General features: G+C 40.4%; 1 protein-coding gene across 1 annotated transcript in view; it reads left to right on the top strand.

Moving 5' to 3' along the window:
* The window catches only part of fstl5 (follistatin-like 5), a gene marked incomplete at both ends in the record, with an annotated part of 150,312 nt that overhangs the window by 16,644 nt on the left and 114,821 nt on the right, over positions 1-18,847 (top strand). The window contains 2 exons of the mRNA XM_079167557.1: positions 2,953-3,094; positions 10,389-10,419. Of these exons, the coding sequence (XP_079023683.1) occupies positions 2,953-3,094; positions 10,389-10,419 (173 nt within the window). The remainder of the gene's footprint in view (positions 1-2,952; positions 3,095-10,388; positions 10,420-18,847) is intronic.

The following is an 18,847-nucleotide window of genomic DNA, read 5'->3' as shown; positions in this document are numbered from 1 at the left end:
AAATAGAATGTGAGTAGAATGGACATTGAACCGTTTCCACATTTGACCAGTGCAAAAGAAAATGGCGATTGTTGTTCGTTGTAATGGTGACAGCACACGTCAGTGGGGCTGTAAAGTGTTCTCTAGCTAGGCTGCCTAGATAGCTACGTAGGTTGTCATTTTCCAGAGCAGCTGGAACCGTTAGACCCAGCGCTGCTGCTGAACAGCAGCCTGCTGCCCGTCTCGTTTTCTGTAACCAGTGTAGCGTTAAAGCATCGTGGAGTTAGCAGGCTAGCTAACTAGACAGCTGCAAGTTAGCGTATTGAGTCCACCATGCTTTAACGCTACACTGGTTACAGAAAATAATAAAAACAAAGCAATGTGCTTTCCCACGCTGTGACAAGTGTGCGGTTGAATAATTAGGTTGTTAAATTTGCTGCTAGTTTTTGTTATTACCGCAAAACCTCACCTCAGTGAGTCCAGGACTTGCTGGAAGTTGGTTTAGTTTAGATGGATGTTGTCCCGCTACAATGGTAGCAATGCTAAAAACTATACAAAAAAGATCCCACCGCCACCTTCAAGGTTATACTGCAGTTTTTGTTAGAACATTTTAGAGAGATTAAATGTTTTATTCACTGTTGCCTCATTTCCATCCGTGTAATTTGTCATTGTGGCACAAAGCTCTATTAACAGTAATGCTGCACAACATGAAAAGAAAAATAGACCCAATGACAAGGAAATTAACTGGCCACAAAAACTGAAAAATAATTTTGGTGTGCAACAGGAATAATTTAATTTTGCTTAAGGTTGCTTAAGGTTAACAATGAGTCAGTAGTTGAAAGAAGTACAACTGTAAAGTTATTTATATTTGTTGAAGTTGTGACTGATCATGAAGAGTTAAATGTCTGCAAGGAGCTGTACTGTATGACGCACCTAAACTTCTTAAAACTGTTCATGTGTCTCTGACACAGCATCCTGCAAAAGTTAGTCCATTAATAACCCATTTAACACTGGGACGCCGCAAAGAGGTTGATTGATTGTGCTAGCTGGTATGGTAATCCACCTAGTGCGGCTAAAAGACTGTGTTAGCAGAGAAGTGGAGCAGCAGCAGCTGCAGGCAGGGCTCCTACCTGGATCTGGAGAGTTTAGAAATGCATAGAGAATGAATGTGGTCACATTAAAGAGGCGATAAGTACGATTTTTAGTGCCCCGTAGCGTAAAACGACCATTATATGTCTGCAGGGGGTTGTGAAGGCGCTTGATGATTAACAACGTTTTAACAATTACTTTGCCAGGTTCAGAGATCTTTTGAATTTCGCGACTCGCACTTTGGAATTAAACATCCCTGCCCACTGGATTATCAAGGCCCTTTCAATGCCCCCTTCCTACTCGACAGACAGAGAAAGGAGTGAGGGAATGGTTGGCGAGACATTTCATTTACAAAGGCTAATGGCTTTGTTCTGAGGGACAATAAGCTGAAGACCAGGGCTCAAAGCAGCAGCATTATGCTGGCAAGTTGCATAGAACTTGTACATACATTTCTTTGTAGATATTTCCTTTAAATATTTGTTCCAATTAGCTGCTTTATTTGGGAAAATATGACTTTAATGTTTCTGTAAATTAAATGCAGCGAGGTGGATGGATGGGTACAGAAGGTGGTTTAATTCTACCATTGTCAGATTTTTTTAAATGTCAATGTTTTTAGGTTAAATAAAAGTGTGGAATATGGGTGTTGAATATGGCAGACAATTATATGCAAACCCAAGCTGTTGATGTTTGTTCATCTAATTGAACAATTATATTTTCATCAGCATGAATCATATTCTGTGCCCAGGTTTTCCATATCTGTTCAAGAAAAACTAAAGTAGCTCGGAAAGGCAATAAAAGTCACAAAGTCACGAAAATAAAAGTATCAGCGTTCCGTCTTTGTCCGGCACATCACAGCGTCACGTTGCTCTGCCGGCACCACCTCCTGACCTCCATTGAATAGCACACGGGCCCTCAGAGCTGCCACAGCAGCGCCGTTGTTGTCTGACTCAGTGTCACTCCAGAAGAACCATGAAGCGGGGTCACCATCCTGCTGTCAGTCATCTCCTCCGCTGAAGGATGATGAGCAGGCGCTGGTGGCTTGACACGGCTTAGAAAGTACGGCTCAGTGTTTGGGCGTGAAAATAGTCAAGTCGAGTCAAATTTATTTATAAAGCGCTTCTAACAAAAGGGGATTTTTGCGACGTGATGCACAAAGAATTGAAGGCATAAATGCAGAGCGACGACGAGGGATGAGAAATAAAAAGGAGCAAACACATTGCAGATTAGAACATAAAGCTTGTGTGCATGTGTTTTTGTATTTGTGTATGTGCGAGTGTTACACCTATCTGTATTTCCTGCATTTTAACTTTTATGGACATCGCTGTTTCTGGGACACAGACATTTTCACAGGGCATGTTTTTTTTTTTCCCACACAAACAGTGTTTTGTTTAATTCATGTTGTGCAAAGGTCAAACTCGTTTTTCATATGGCACAATGAATTATTGAAAATGCAGTTATATCGGAGGGGAAAAGTGAATATTCTCGCTTTGTTAAATAAATATATTTGGGCTGCAGCTCCGTGAGGATGTGAGGAAACTGTTTAAGATGTAATCTCACCGCTTCATCACAGTTGCTTGACTTAGACACTCAGACTAATTAATCCAAAGCCCTCACTTTAATTGCCTTAATATATTGGCTCTTTGTCTTCTTTATCTTGATTTTCTCATGACGTCTATTTCCCCTTAATTGATTCAAAAGGAGATCTAATCTCCACGCAAAGTGCGGGGCACGTATTGATAGCTTTAGTTTAAACCAACGACAGTTTTGCGTTTCCCATTGTCTACACTAATTACTGCAGACTTGATGTATTGTCTTGGCCAAACGGTATTGAACCTCCAGAGGTTCGGAGAAGAGCGCTCACCTTTCTCGTTTGGTTTTTGACAGGAAAAGACCAATGAAGACAGCCGGATGGTGGTCGGCGGCAATTTTACTGTTGGGCCTCGCTGTGCTCGGCGCAGACGGGAGACCCAACAAGGAGGGACTCAGGTCGCCGCTCTATCGACCAGTCGTGAGATTCCGACACAAGGTATTGATCGCCGCCCTTTTTCGTTGGCCGTCCATATCAAGAGGCCTATGTTCTTTTGCCAAGTATGAAACTAATTAAAGTGGCGCTTTTCTTCTTCTGTCAGATGACTCTCCTGTGGTTGTTGTTTTTATTCTGCCCACTGAAAAATACTTTGATGAATCATTATCCCTCCCTCTGTGCCAGGGGACTGTCTTTTCAAAGACAACATCGGATGATTTATCCGAGGCTCAGCCGAGCGTAGATGAAAATGAGCTTTGAGTGAAGTGAGGACGTTCGCGTTTCATTCTAGCTCAGCGTTTAAGGTAAAAGATACAATTTAATGCTTATTGACCCAGCGATACAGGGCAAATCTGCTGCTTTTATTAATCGCTTAGGCTGCATCTCAAGGAACAAGTTACATTATCCCCCCTCTAAACTTGTAGCATTGTGTGGATCAATTAGAGTCAGACTGGAATAGAAATGGACTGTTTTGGCAGACGGGGACTTCAGGGGAAATCAAAGTGTTTTGTCAAGAGGCATTAGTCGGATTGATGTCCTTCAGTACACATTTCTCATAAGCCTCCTTTTCAAAGTTTGTTCACTAGCAAACACTTCTCCTCTCTAAAAAGTCCAAGATAAAAACATTAGCAGTGACAATAAGTGCTTTTACTTTCAAGCAATCTGTCATCTTCACACTAAATATTGCATTTAGAATGTGTTCCAGTCAGCTTTAGTCACGTCTGCTTGGGAATGAAAAGCAAAGAGAGTGGTAGTAAAGGGTGAGTGGGTTGAGAGGTGGAGAGCGAGATGGAGAGGGATACGGAGGAAGCAGATGGTAGGAGCGTCGCTGGACTGCATCAGAGTCGAGCGAGGAGCCGGGAGCGATGGAAAGCTGTTGAATCTACACAGTGGTCAAACACATTTTGACCTTTTAGAACGAGATTTATTTAGAGAGATGCTTTACAAACACGTAGACCGCATAGATCAGCTATGTGAGAGTTCTGCTTCTTTCCATCCACAGCTACTCTGGAAATAGTGTGTGTAAAGAAAGTGAAGAGATTTAAACTTCAACACCCACAAAAATCCTGTAATATGATCTCGGTAAACTGCAGAGATAGCACTTCTGCCAGACTGGGATGCTTTAAACCAAAGGGAAGAGAGAGAGAGACAAACTGCCTGGACGTTCTTAAAGGGCCAGATCACTGTCTTTCTACCTCATCTCTGTGTACAGTGTGGCAGTTCACCATTTTTGTGTTAATACTTTTCTTTACAGCTCCAGATCTGAAATATCCTGCTTAGCAGAATCCAGAAAACAAATAGATTTCATTGTCTCACGGTTTCATCTTGTGAATTCAATGCTTTTGAGTCTGGTGGTGAAAATGTTTCTGTCTGTCTCTAGCTTGTGTTCACACCGTTAGGTGTAGGATTTTGGGTATAAATTGAGCCCTTCGATACAATGAAGTGAAACTGATTTGAAGTCTTGCTACTAGAATTTTATTTCAAACTATGGCGAATCTACAGTTTTTAAAGTTTGCCTCAAAAACATAATATCCTTGCATATTTGAAGGTTAAAAAACATCTTCTGTTTAAAAATCATATCAGATTTTGAAGGTTGTGTAAATTGTGCATTACCTTCTTTTGCATCAAACAGTTCATTTTGACTTTTGTCCCCTTTTATTAGTCTGGTTTGGAACCAGAATAATTAAAGTAATGTACGTCCACATGTCGCGGAAAGTTGACGAGAAGCTACAAAAGTGATGTATGTGCTTTTCCACTCGAATGAAATGAATGTGCCTACCGCTGTGATTGCATCGCAGAGGAATGTCATTACAGCATCTGCATACCATTACGATTCATCCTGTGAGAGGACAGAGCTAAACTCCGCTCATCTATCCGCCTGTCACAAGAGGGCTGTGGAAATTTACAGCGCTTTGGGTGAAAAATGGCCACATTGCCCAAAATATGTCATCAGCCTTTTTGTTACTGAAGAGAATCTTCTCCGCTGCCTGTCGGTTGGATTGCTGAGGAGCTCGGGGTCATCCACTTATCAATACAGTTAAATGAACAACGTTAGGTAACAGTTGTTTTTAAAATGAGATATCCACGGATTGTAGAACAATGACGGCAAGTTTCAGAACATGGCTCACAGCTCAGATTTAAATCTAGTTTGCATCACATTCTTTTATTGAATTCCTCTCAATTTTACCAGTAATGGACTGTGATATTACAAACAAACAGATATGTTTTCTAAATGACATAATTGCATGAGTGCATTTTCCACATCTGCACAAAATGTGCCGATCGTCCTTTTGAGCTCACTGCCACGAGCTGTGATCCGCCAGTGGCCGTGTTAATGCTATGCCTTTCCCTTCTCTTTGAAGGACAGTGCTTGACAAGGGTAACGGGATCGCACACAACCTTTTATAAGCTTTCCTCACAGAGACTTCAATCACTGGGAGGCACTCGGCCATAAACAGCTGGTCACATGGTCTGCCCGTAATTCCCATGGTATTGTTTCAGAAATTCACTGTGAAATCCTCCACATGGGGTCGGGAAAAGGACACATCTCAGCCACCAGAATCCCCTCCTAGTTTTAATTCATCGTTTTGGGAATACCACTTTAAAGTTACTGCTCTGTAGCGTCTATTACATTGAGATTTTATTTCATACAGTCGAGGTCTTTCACGACGAGTTTCACTGTAAGAGCGATGGAGAAGACTGGCCATGTAATAGCAGCGGCTAGACTTGCGCCGCACGAGGGACAAAAGCAATTTCTGCGAGTTTTGTCGCTCTGACATCAAGCTGTTATGTCAAGACAAACAAAATGGAGGCAAGGGCAACTGTGTGGAAAAAGCCCCATCCATCCAGCACTGGCTTGGCCACATGGCAAATCTAGATTAACAGGGGATGAGGGAGCGAGAGAGAGAATGAGTGGGAGGGGGACAGGCAAATGAGATTGAGATAAAGAGGCATGGAATGGGAGAAATAACAAGAATACATCGTAAAAATTCACAAGAGCTTAATGTACAGTAGCTCCAGTGGAAGCTGCAATAGACAATGTTTGGATCAAATGTGACTGTCAGCATTGCTTCCACCCTCCTCCTCCTCCTCCTCCGCCTCCTCCTCCTCCTCAGCTGGTCAGCGTTAGCCCCAAACCTTGTCAGTCATCTTGATGAGCTGTCTACTTTCAAATGGCAGCCAGCCGGAGGCCGGGGTAACCAGCATCCGTAAAGTCTCCACAGGGGCTGATGAAGCAGACGCTGAATGGAGCCAATCTGCTGCAACAATAACAAGATGTCCATGCTGGTGTCAAACTGTTAAAGTCTTTTCTGCTGCTTATTTTATGCTCTTAATTGTCCGGTTACTATTTGGTTATTGGTATTAATATGATGACTTTTTTTCGGTCAATGAAAGGCTCTGCATTGGTACGCGTGTGTTGCCAAAAGTAAAAAAGGTGAAAAACGCATAACTCCTATTGTGTAAATGTGCTGGGTGAAAAACAGCATTCAAAGTAAGATTTGAGGTTGTCTGCAGATTTATATTTCAACGTGTGCTCATACAACGGTTCGTATGATATCTTGCAAAAAGTATCTCGTCTTTCTTCTTTGTGTGTTTCCTCTATGAAAGTCATTAACACGGGCAAATGTCCGCTCGTTACACGCAAACAGTCTTTTCAAAAATAAACTTCTGTCTTCACAGGAAATTACTTAATTTGGTTTAGGCAACAAAACTACTTCTAAAAAAAAAAACTACATTACGCAAGTTACTGTACATGACAAATAACTCATCGGCTGAAAGACCGCTGGTTGTTGGACCTATCTACCTCTCCTCCCCCATGCCCCGTCTGTGCTTTTGCGGGCTTATATACTTCTTTGTATCCGCTAATTACCTGGATAATATTTGACATAATTATGTGGGATATCTATGATTTACGGAGCATTAGTTGTCGTAGGTATAGCTACGAATGCCTGGATATTTACAAGCTTTCAAGATGCGTTTAATTAATGCAATGTTTTGACCTCCACTGTCTGTCTGGTAAGAACTTTAAAGACTTAAAAACACTGCCATTCTATGAGTAAGGATTTTAAAACTAATGTAACCTTTTTTTTAATGATTGTGAAGATAAACAGTAGCATAACTGTGTTCACATTACAAAGTAATCGACTTGGAACCTGCTTGTCCATGTCTTTGGTTTTATAATTGTTTGGTCCAGAGCCCTCTGCATCAGCACCCGTCACATTGAAATGAAACGAGCGAGCCGTGTAGTTTTCCCCCATCTATCGGTTTGAACTTACAGATAGATTCAGCCTTGCTGATCGGCCGTCTTACTGTAAATTCAACTCTCTTGTCATACAGGTATGTTGCAATTTGCAGTTTTATGTTTCAAGTAGAATTGTACTTGGAAGTGGATGGTGTGGAGGAGTGAGGGATGTGGGATCTGAAGCAGCAGAAGGAGAGGAAAAGGAGGAGGGAAGTGGAGGGAGGGAGGGCGGGGGCGGGGGGGGTGAGAGATAAAGCCAGAGAGAAAGATGTGGGCGGTCAGCCAGCGAGCTGTGACAGGGTCAGATGAACCTCAGGTTGTTCAGCTGGGTGCTTCATCGTCCCCAGAGTCTCGGGGCAGCAGAGACAGGCCCGCCAGTGGCCCTGGGGAAATCACTCTCTTCAAACAAATGAAGTGTGAACACTGTCTGCCATATGCAAATAGGCCCCATTTGACATCTTCCCTACCTGTAGTGCAATTCTGAATGTCACCTCCTCCAGAGGCGTACGAAGAATGTCAGGGAGCCACAGGTGCTTTTTGTGATTACTAGTAAACCATATTTTGTAAAAAAGATGATCATTATCTGGTCACGATGTTTAACTTGGTTGTCTTTTTAGTTTCATAATATCATTTCAACTTGTTTTTTTAAATCAAAACAGAAGGAGTAAGCTTATGGTAAAGCCGGGGAAGTAGTGTCTTTTCACCTGTCGGGATGTTTCCGGACATTAATGTCATTTCAATGTTAAATAGCTGTGACTGGTTTGCCTCTGAATATGAACGGGGTCATTCCAAACATATATACGACTGCTATTAATCTTTTTTTAATTATTTTAGTGCTGAAACGGAATGTTTATTAATTTATCAGTTGATGAAACTATTTATCAAACAATCTGCTACAATCTATTAGCTGCTGAAGTAATTTATCAATCAAAAATGAGGGAAAAAAACTTCAAATGTCAATCTTCTCAAATGTAGGACTTTGGTGATTTTCTCTTTTCTACATTGTACAAAATGTCCAATTAGAAGAAAATCAATCAATCTATCTATTGAAGAGGTAATTGAGAGAGAAATCAATTTGAGAATTGTCGCAACTAGAGCTCAACGATATAGGAAATTAATCAAATTATGTTTAAAAAAATGTATTTTCATTATCTAATTAAAAAGAAAAGTTCTTTATCTTCTGTATCATTCATTATACACGAGTAATAAATCATTCTATAGTATGACCAACACAACATTGGCTACAGTCAACATATAAACTGCTGTCATATAAACTTTGTCTACGTGATGACATGACATGAATAGATTCATTCATTTACTAGAATAACACACAATATGTATTAAGCTTTTGAATTTCGACTCGCTTTTAGAGCCAGACTCAAGCGGCCGTTTTGATAATCTGCAGTTTTTGGCACATCCGCGTGCGCTTCATTTCTCAGCACCGGAGGTTGCCGCTCGGTTCGATTACATCGCGATGTTTTGAAAGCGATTAATCGTTCTGCCCTGGTTGCAACCCCACAGTATTTTGTTGTCCCCCTTGTTTTGCTCGTGAGTGTTTTGTCCTTTTAGGAAGCAGCAGCAGTTATTAATGCACGTGAACAGACTCCGTAAAGTCCTAATAAAACTATCAGAACGATAATATGGAGTGAATGGCTCAGACAATGATATACAAGCTAGTAATCCCAAAAAAGTAAGGTGGGTTGAATTATTCTTGCAGTTAAGACACATTTTTTGAGTCAGATCTCTTGGATACTTATATGTAATAATAATATATTATTATCCATACATGTCTTAAACACTTTAAATTCATTGCATTCTAAAGTAATTGACTTTGACTCAAATCAAGCATGTGTAAACAAGAAAATACGTATAAACCCCGGGTTTAAGTAATCTGCTATTTTCAGTAAGCAGACCACTGTTCATTATTGACCGTAGACCTGTTGCATAATGCATCTTCTCTATAACATCGCCGTGCTCGAGTTTGAATGTCCTGTACAAGAACAAGAAAGATGAGCTATGCAGATTCCACTGTAGAGAAATCAAATATTAATGCCTCTTTCTTTCTTTAGTATTCATGGTTTTGTGGAGAGCAGCTACTCAGAATAATAGTCCAGATAACGGCGGTTTCTACAACCGGCATCAATATGCATGCTCCAAATGCAGCTGATTTTATAGTGCACCTTCTCAAGTGGTCATGGTTATTTGCTCTTCTTTATGTGTTTCTACACTGTGATTTCCATTATTTCATTTTCGTTTTGGTCAAACACAGTTCAGTTTCGGTTAGCTGTGGGTGAGAAAAAATAAATTAAACTGCAAATTTGTTCAAGTGGTGCGAGAAGCCTCGGAACGCAGAGAAAACGAAAGTGAAAAGGATGAGTTAGATAGCAGAACCTAAAGGAAACTATCATGTGTGAGTTCCATGGATTGCTATGATAAGATAGGAGTGTTGAATAATGTAAAAGAAAAAAAATATAATTTGCAGGAGAAAAGGTTGCATCCAAAATAATGAAATGAACTGAAAATATCCTAAAACATTCCTAATGTGAAAAATGCTGCCTTTCACTGAACCTGAGATAATCATCGTGAGCCCGCTCGCTCCTCTATTCTTCATTTATATCGCTCTTTTTTTGTGATGTGTTAATGCACAAAATGTTATGTTAATGCACAACAAAAAAGATTCTGAAACCAGTTGAAAGGATCATCATTGTGCATGTAAATGAGGCAAATTACCACTTACGGTAATGGCATGTTAATATCTAACTTATGAGTGCATCATCAGTCTCCATTCAAACAGACGACACTACATTGAGTCGGACAAGTTCTTGCTCAGAGTGAAATCCTTTGACTCTAATGTCATGCCAGCACTGATATACAGTATGATCTCCGTTGAACACTGACTGTTCAAAGTAGTCTATAAAATACAATTTCTGTGGTACAATCGGTAACGATTTCACTACCTCGGCTAAATGGAAACATGTTGTTGATGCAGTGATCTTGTGTTTTATCTTAACTCTGATCTCGTCTCCTCTTTTCTTTCTGCTCTTGTTCCTGCAGGATGGGATCCCTGATAGCTTGAGGATAAAGGGTGAGTTTCCATCTCTCATTTCCTCTTCTTCCTAACTCCCCTAATGCAATTTACAGAACCAACGTTGTACATCATGCACGTTAGGCGAAGGGTTGTTGTGTGATAGAGGCCACAGCATAGCTCAAGCACATCTGCTCTAGTATCCATGTTTTAAATGATTCATGCAGGTTTTCTTTTTTAAATAGAAAGCAACAGAATCCACCGGATACAGAGAGCACCTTTAACCAAAAAATATCCACTTTAGGAAACCCATTAGGTAGCACAACACTATCATTTTCTTTTCTTTTTTTTTTCGCTATATGCGAAGATCTCAGCAGATAATAATGATTTTAACCACAGTCAACCGACCACGCTGTGCTTAAACATTTGCCATGGTGGTCTCTGCTGGTTTTCACTTTACTTTTAAACGCTTGATGAAAAGAAGCACAATGCAAGTTTCTTAAGGTGGAATCAAATAGCCACTGACGCACAAGGACAAATGGTAGTATATAGATGCTATAAACTTGTGCTGTAACACGCTTGAGTCATGAAAAAGCTTCAACAGATAGCTGTGAAGGACATTCGTGTCTCCCTTCTCTCACCACAGCATTTTTTTGTATCAGTTTAGCAGCAGTGCAGTTGCCAGATATACAGTATATTTCAGTTATTAATGATTTTATTTATATAGCACCTTTTAAAAACAAAGTTCACAGAGTGCTAAGCTAAAGCATGACACAACACACTATAACAGCAGAAAGCCGAACAGTGGGCCAAACAAAAGCGAGACAAACTTTAACAAATGTAAACACTGATGAAACAGTAAAACAAAACTAATCGATGCAACTAATACAAATAAAAGAATAAAGAGAGAAAAAGCTAATAAATGCAGTGAAAAGATGGCATCACATGAAAGCCAGTTGGTGATGATAGTGGTTTTGTGCAATATACTTCTGTGTAAAGTCTAAAATAAGGTTTTGTGCTTTGGATCTTTGTAAATGTATATTAATATCTCAGTAACTAGTCAATTTATAGTAGTAGTAGTAGGTAGTTTTTGTTATACTGTGTACACTAATATCTTCCTCAGTACAAGCTATGTGTTAAGAGTTTTGCATGATACATTAATCTTTTAACCGATAAAAATGAATCGGAACGATTACTTGACTTCAATTTTCTCAGGACCCTTCTTGAATTCAGTACTTACAGGGTTACAGACAGTCACAGGGTAACAGCAGTACAGGGCAGCATTTACTCACCACGGTGTAAACTTGCACGTACAGCTATACAGATATAACGTTACTGTTAACTTTATATTTACCATCAGTCTCTCACAAACACACACACACACAGTCTCTCTCCCTTTTGACCCTCGCTAAAGTTAAGCACACAACCTACGCAATGAGTTTAGGAGTACAACACATTCTAGTTAAAAAAAACCCTCATCTTAAACATACATAATTCCCCGATGCGTAGGCCCGGCGGGGAGTCAATTTAGGAGCTTGCAGTACACTGGCGGAAACCCTGAATTAATTATTGTTTTAGCTATAATTTACATCTACAGTGAAAATCTCCCTTCACTCTAGTTGTCAAAACCTAGAAAAGTGTTTTATTCCAAGCTCCCAAATATGTGGAGTGTTTGACTTCTCTTTATTCTAAGTCATTGTAAAGTTGAATATCATTTTGTGATGGTTTGACAAATTTAAAGTTATTTCAAAATGTCACCTTGGAAAACAACTGTGATGTTGCTATTATTCTAAACAATGTATTACTTTAAAACATAATCAATAGATAGATTAATCATTAATGGACATAATCATTAGCTGCAGCTGTAGCTGGCACCATTATCCCCAACCAGCTTCATCTACCGGTGTGGTACGGGGCAGGTGTGGACGCATTAATGCGCCATGGTCCTCTTGCTGTTTGACAGATGCATCTCATCTGTCAAGCTGTCACCTTTCTAATGTCTTCCCTGTCTCCTCTAAACAAGAGTCAATGTCAGGCAAAAGGTGATCTTTCTGTCCAACTCTTCTGCCACTAAGTGTTCGAAAGGGCCGCTAACTGGACGTCTCCCCATTTTTCTTCACCAGGGAAGGTCGAAGCAGTAATTGTAGAGGGTGCATTACCATAAAGGGCGGCCCCAGCTGTCTGCTGTGATTCACTTTAATGCGCTACGTAAGCCGAGAGGGGAGATCTCACTTTGGCCAGATTTCAGCAAACTCATTTCCAGGCCCCGATAACGAGAAGGCAAGCGAACTGTAGAGAAAACCATAAATAATTCAAGCATCACCCCGTACATTGGAGGCTTCTCATTATTACGCAACTGAGGTCAATTTAGCGTTAAAACGTCGATTTTACAAGCTGTGTCACCGTCTACATTTGGAATGGACATCTAGCAAGCCAAAATGAGGGGAGACACGGGAGCGAGAAGTTGCAAAAGAATTCCTGGTGGAGAAAAGGTAGGGGTTCAATTTGTGTTTTAGAACTCCAGCAGCGTACATTCGTTATGGTTCTGTCTGTAACCTAAAGCAACACCATAAGTCCCATAACTTTTAAGAAGCTATTTTAAAAGATTTTAATATACTTTGCTCCCTTAAGATCAAAACTAGTTCGACCAGATGGTCTGTTTTCTTTGGATGGTGTATTTCCTCTCGGTCTTGTTCTGTACTCAAACACACATAATTGAATGTGTTCAATTGTCCGAGACTGTAATATTCCTTGGCCTGTGATGGACCGGCAACCTGGCCAGGGACTATACCCTGCCCCAATATTTCACTTAATGTGTGCTGCGACCCTGAAGAGGATGAGCAGTTTAGAAAACGGATGGATGGATATTATATTCTCACATTTAATGTGGATGAGAAAACAAAAAAATAATTATAGATTGGGGGAATGCAGCGCCCTATAAACTCTAACTGAATGTCAGCACGGAGGAGACAAAAGACAGACAAATGCCAGCCGTTTTCCAGGATGCTCTGTAATTGGAGTCCCAGAGCGAGCGTGTGCCACACTAACCGGGCTTGTTATGCAGGCTGAAGCAAGACCTTGGGCCGCTGGTGAAATGCAATTTTACGGAATAAATAGACTGATTTAGCCATAAATATCTGATGGAGATAATCTTGCCTTCCTCATTACATGGAAATAATGTCAGCGATGGCAACACTGCTATGAAGGATGACCTGTGCTGGTATGGTGCGCAAACAAGAGACTGCCATTATTGCTGGTGTTTACAGCCCATATTCAGTGTAGCAAACCCCTGTTATTTCAACAAATGACACATTTGTTTATGTTCTGCCTAGATCAGGTTACAGATGCTTGTTCGGAAATCAAGAAAACATCGTTTTAATCTAGGTTCCTTCGTTATATTTCCTGAATGATCTGAATAAGGGGGCTGCAGCGATTAGGCGACATGATCTACGTCATCAATGACAAAAATACGTCGATGCTTCGCAAGAGTGGTAGCGCCCGGTCAAAGTATTTCAGACAGAGACAATTCAATAACGGGGTGCTTTGTAAGCTCTGCAAATTGGAAATGTTTTTATACATCAGTACACACGCGCTACGTCCAAAAGTAGTTCCGAAAGCGCTCAGGGATATTTTGAAACATCCTTGAGCGCTTTGTCAAGACGGTGCAGACTTTTTACTGTTTGTTGTCATCCTAGCATGATATATTTGGATGATTATGGTTTGAAAGTATTAAGTATGCAGTAGTCACATGAAACGTAGGTAACTTAGTGTAACAACATGCGTCACCTCAGTTCAGATCGATCAGCGCTAAGCTATGCTAACATTGTAGCTGCTCCAACAGCACCATAACATAACGTCATCATGTTATTACCATAGACAGTCTATGGTATATACATATATTATTGTGAAACAACTTCATTAATTTGACATTAGAGGCTCCATCACCATTACTGTATTGTTGTATTTGACATGAATGTCATTTACTTTACCTGGCGATGAGAAAAATTAAATTACCATTTATAAATCTTGAGTAAAACTACAGTTACGAATATCACTCAAATGCTTTGCTGCCATTATTTACGTAAAACAGCTTTTTTATCCACTTTTGTTAGGGTTTTTTATTTTGTTGTTTGACTTTGGTGGTTTGGTAGCAAGCAATGCACGGGAACTTGGCTTGGGTTTCGAGGAGTTGTAGCATTTATTCACCGATAAATAAACTGTACACACACTGCTACGTTCACAGCTATAACTGTTAATTTCATAATCGTCGTCACACACACACAGACACACACATACTCTTTCTCTCTCTAGCAGACACTTGCTAACGTTATGCCGGGCTTTCAATACACTAGCGTAAACCTGACAGAGTATGATAGACACCAATGTTCTTGTGGTCATGTTGATGTACAGGGATATTGGGTGCGGTTGTCTCAGAGTAGTTTAAAAAGTACGAGTACATGAGCACAGTATTGTACACAATTCCCAATACTGGTATTGGTGCCTCCCTATATGATTTTGTTGATATTTCGAATACACCTATGATTCTTGGTGAGCCAGAAGTTTATTTTAATACTGGAGGAATCCAGCATTTTAATCAAAATGTTCATAACTGGAGGACATGCATGAACACGCAAAGGTCCATTGGGTAACCGGTGTAGACTTCATCATGTATGTAAATAAGGCCACTGAAGAAAGATTTCCCACGCGGACAGACTGCGATATCAGTCTTAAATAACAATCAAACTCCCTCGACGTTCCCCAATAATAATAATATGGTACAGGCATTCAGGTTTGAACTCTGCAAAAGAGCAAACATCTTGTTTTGTTGCCTAGCACCAATGTTTATGTTTCTGTAATCTATGCCGTCTTCCATTCTTTCATTTACTGACATAATATATCAATTTGTATGCATAACAGCTGCCTCACCCCCACCAGACCCAAGCCTGTAGCCGAGCCACATTTGAATAATTCAGATGCTGCAAACACCAAGCTCTAAATTGTATATTAATTCTAAAATTACACACCACCCCCTGGGCCCGGGTTACACTTTTAATAACTCATCACAGAGCGCTGAATGCTGCGTTGCACTGCACTTTTTCTCACACAGAATTATTGGAAGACTCCCCATTGTTACATCTCGTCTTTCACTGTTTTGCTACAATTTGAATTTGCAATGGCTTTCATACGTTAAGTCTTGATCAAGTGACTGTGGTTTCACAGAGTGAGCAGTCTCTTTTTCTGGGCGGGGAGAGAAGTCATTTTTTTAAAGAGAGGCTGTGGGACTGCACTGCACCATCTGCGAGCACCATTGACAGACTTAGATGAGTTGCCGAGTAAAAAAAAGAGAAAAAAAAGCCTATAGGATTTTCCTTTTCAACTCCCACAGGAGTTCTCTGGCTAATTTTACAGGCCACTTATGCTCCTTGACCCACTAAGCCATAAGAGGAGAGTTGTGTCTGGCCTAAAAACTGAACAGTACAAGTCTGTGACCTCCTGCGGGCAGAACGCCGGCTATACCTTTCATGGTCACACTGCACTTCAAAGAGCATTAGGCGGTGCTTTCACTGCAGGTCTTCACGCTCAGTTTTAAATTATTGCTCATATTTTCTGTAGATGACTGTTCAAATCCTTGGCTGAAGCTCTTAAATTATCTGATCGCAATATGACCTGACAGCGATGTCAAAAACACACCCACAAAAAGATTAACATCACAATAGATTTGGGTTGTTAACCCAAATTTCTCCAATTCTCTTTTTTTGGGATACATATTTTTATTGAAGGAATGATACAATACCGTCTACATAATGCATTACATTACCCTCCATTTGTAAAATAAATTTAAAGGTTACCCTCGCCCACCATCCCTGAACGCACCTTGGTAGCTGAAGTGTTCACAATGCAGCATTTCACATTTTAGCAGCAACACACCTCCAAGGCAACAGCCCACACAGTTCTACAACATGTTAAATGGTCCAGAATACACTCAGTAGCATTGCATCAGCCATTCTGTGAGGTAATCAATAAAGCAAGTCTGCAAATGTCCTCGAATGCCTTCATCCTGTGGATAGTTCTGTAAATCTCTCTTAAGTGTGACAAGAAAGGTTTCCATTTCAAGTCTGCATCTGGATGAACGGACCCTTTGATATACCAGATACAACTAAGAGCTATATTCCTTCTATCCTGTGGATGGTTTGACTAACGCAGCTGTCACTACTAACATTGATAATGTCTCCATTCAATTTATTTTCGCTGGTGTTGTGCATGCTGGTTTTAACGGTTTAGCACATCTTGAACAAAAGCCACGTTTCCATCAAGAATTTCTTGGTAATTTTAGTCGAGGACCTAAAAGGTTCCTTCAGTCCATTGTTGTCTGCGTTTCTATAGCGGTCTAAAAACCTGCGAGGACAAAAGGGGCAAATCAGCGCCCTGATGGATGAAAAATCAACTTGACATGGGACAAGGGCATTTACCGCAATTTAAATTTACAATGGAGCACTTCGGAAATGGAGACTTCTGTCAAACAAGTTATTTGTCACATGAAACTGTACAAGCAGTGAAATGCAAACCCGTCATCTCCTTCAATTAGTAAATTAATGTTAACGTTATTCACCATAAAGCACACCCCTCCTCATGCCTCCTCTCTCTCTCCTAGAGTCCTCTGTTCTGTCAGATCGATATATAGAAAAGAGTCATGGTCGAATGGCGTTCGAATATTCTGGGATTTAGCCAAGTTTCACGGCCATTACAGTTCCTGATATTCTGTTGGAAGCTGATGCATGCACTGAGGTCATCCAATTTTTTTTTTTCTCACTGCGGCGACATTTCCTGCTGCGTAGTATTTACTGATCCACATTGGATGTAATTAATAAAATGCAGAGGAGGAAAATGAAACTAAGTGCGTCTGTCTGCACAGTTAATCATCTGTTATTCGTCCGCTAATTTGTTAGTGCTTTGGATCGTAACCGCCGTGAAACAATCGCTTCTAATGATATCGCACACAAAAAATGCTTCCCATTTGTCCTAAAATGGTTCTAAATCGATACGTGCACTTGTGTGTTTTTGACTAATAAGCGATGGTCATCCCTGCAAACACCACCCTCAAAGTTCCTGTACTTTCAGAAAGTACTATCCCCCCAACCAATGTCTTTTTATGGGGATAAAATGTCCCTGAAAAATGTCCCGTGGACCTAATTTAGACCCTGGTCCCTGCAGTTGAAACACAATAGTTTCCTCCAAAGCTTCATAGTCTCTGAGGAAAGGTTCTACGGTCGAAGAGGCTACAATCAATAATGTTATACTTGTGTGTTTTCTTCTATGTCAAGTCAAAATACACCTGTCAACTGAATTTACTATCCCAATCTTCTCTGGGTTTTATGTGTTCACCCCAAGCTCAGTGGGCATCCTACATTTTTTTTAATTTTTTAATAGTGTGATGAAGTCCAGCATAGTTCTCCGTTGTACCTGCTCGTTAACTGCACTTCCTTGGTGTCCCAGGTGAAAGTCAGTTCCTAATTAAATGTAAACCAGCAGGAATCTGCATCCTCTGAACCACGGTTTAGTACTCTATCAAATGTTTCCTGCCTGGGCACAGACTTTAATGAACTAATCGTTCAAATGGTGTTTCTTTAAATGCCAATTAAATTGGATAGCTCTGCTGCGCTCATCCCAGGATACACATTTTCAACGGTAAGTTAGCTGTTTGACTGCCTTTGCTCTCTAGTGGTAGAGCGCATCCACTTGAGTAGTTTGGAACTGCTGTACTGAAAATGAATGGAAGAGTGATTTCCTGTCTTTGAACACCGAAAGAGGACTGAAGTCTCTTAGCAGTTCTGAAGGAAATTCACTGTTTTCTCCAGAAAACCAAAAACCTTCTGACCTACATAATTTCTTTTTGGTCAACTGATTTTTACTCTACAGATTTTGAATCCTGATTACACAAAAAGTTTAAATTCCCACCTGTCTGTCTCCTGGAGATGGTTATTAATGCTAGTAAACATTGACTGATGGACTGCCAGGCCTTTCATGAGCCTTAACGTGATATACTGTTACGGCATGTAATTTATTTTCAGCTCTTTGAATGCTTAATGAACTCGCAGAAAAACGTTAAACTGCTTATTCGAAAATAATAACACGCACAAGGATAAAAAAAAAAAAGAGTGATGGGTGTCATGACGATCATCAGTACTGCCAAAGGAAGCATAACGTGCTGCATACTTAGCAAGATCAACAATATTACCACCAACAGTCCTCTTCAGCGTATAAATGACTCCCAGGAGGTTGATACCCATATTTTCTGGCCAACCATATTCCGAATATGTAGAATTAAATGGAGTGAGACAAATCTAATTGAGATTCATCAATACTTCTTAGTGATCTGCCTGAACCCGTGGTACTTACAGTGGATAATGATGAAGGCTTGGCAATAGCAGAGCTTCTTTCCCCCTCTGAAGGTCAACTCGGTAATCATAGGAAGGGACATTATCTTGAA

Source organism: Pholis gunnellus (genome assembly GCF_910591455.1).
Source record: "Pholis gunnellus genome assembly, chromosome: 10".
NCBI classification, from domain to species: Eukaryota; Metazoa; Chordata; class Actinopteri; order Perciformes; family Pholidae; genus Pholis; species Pholis gunnellus.
The sequence above is the reverse complement of the archived record's forward strand: the minus strand, read 5'-3'. Positions and strand labels throughout refer to the sequence as shown.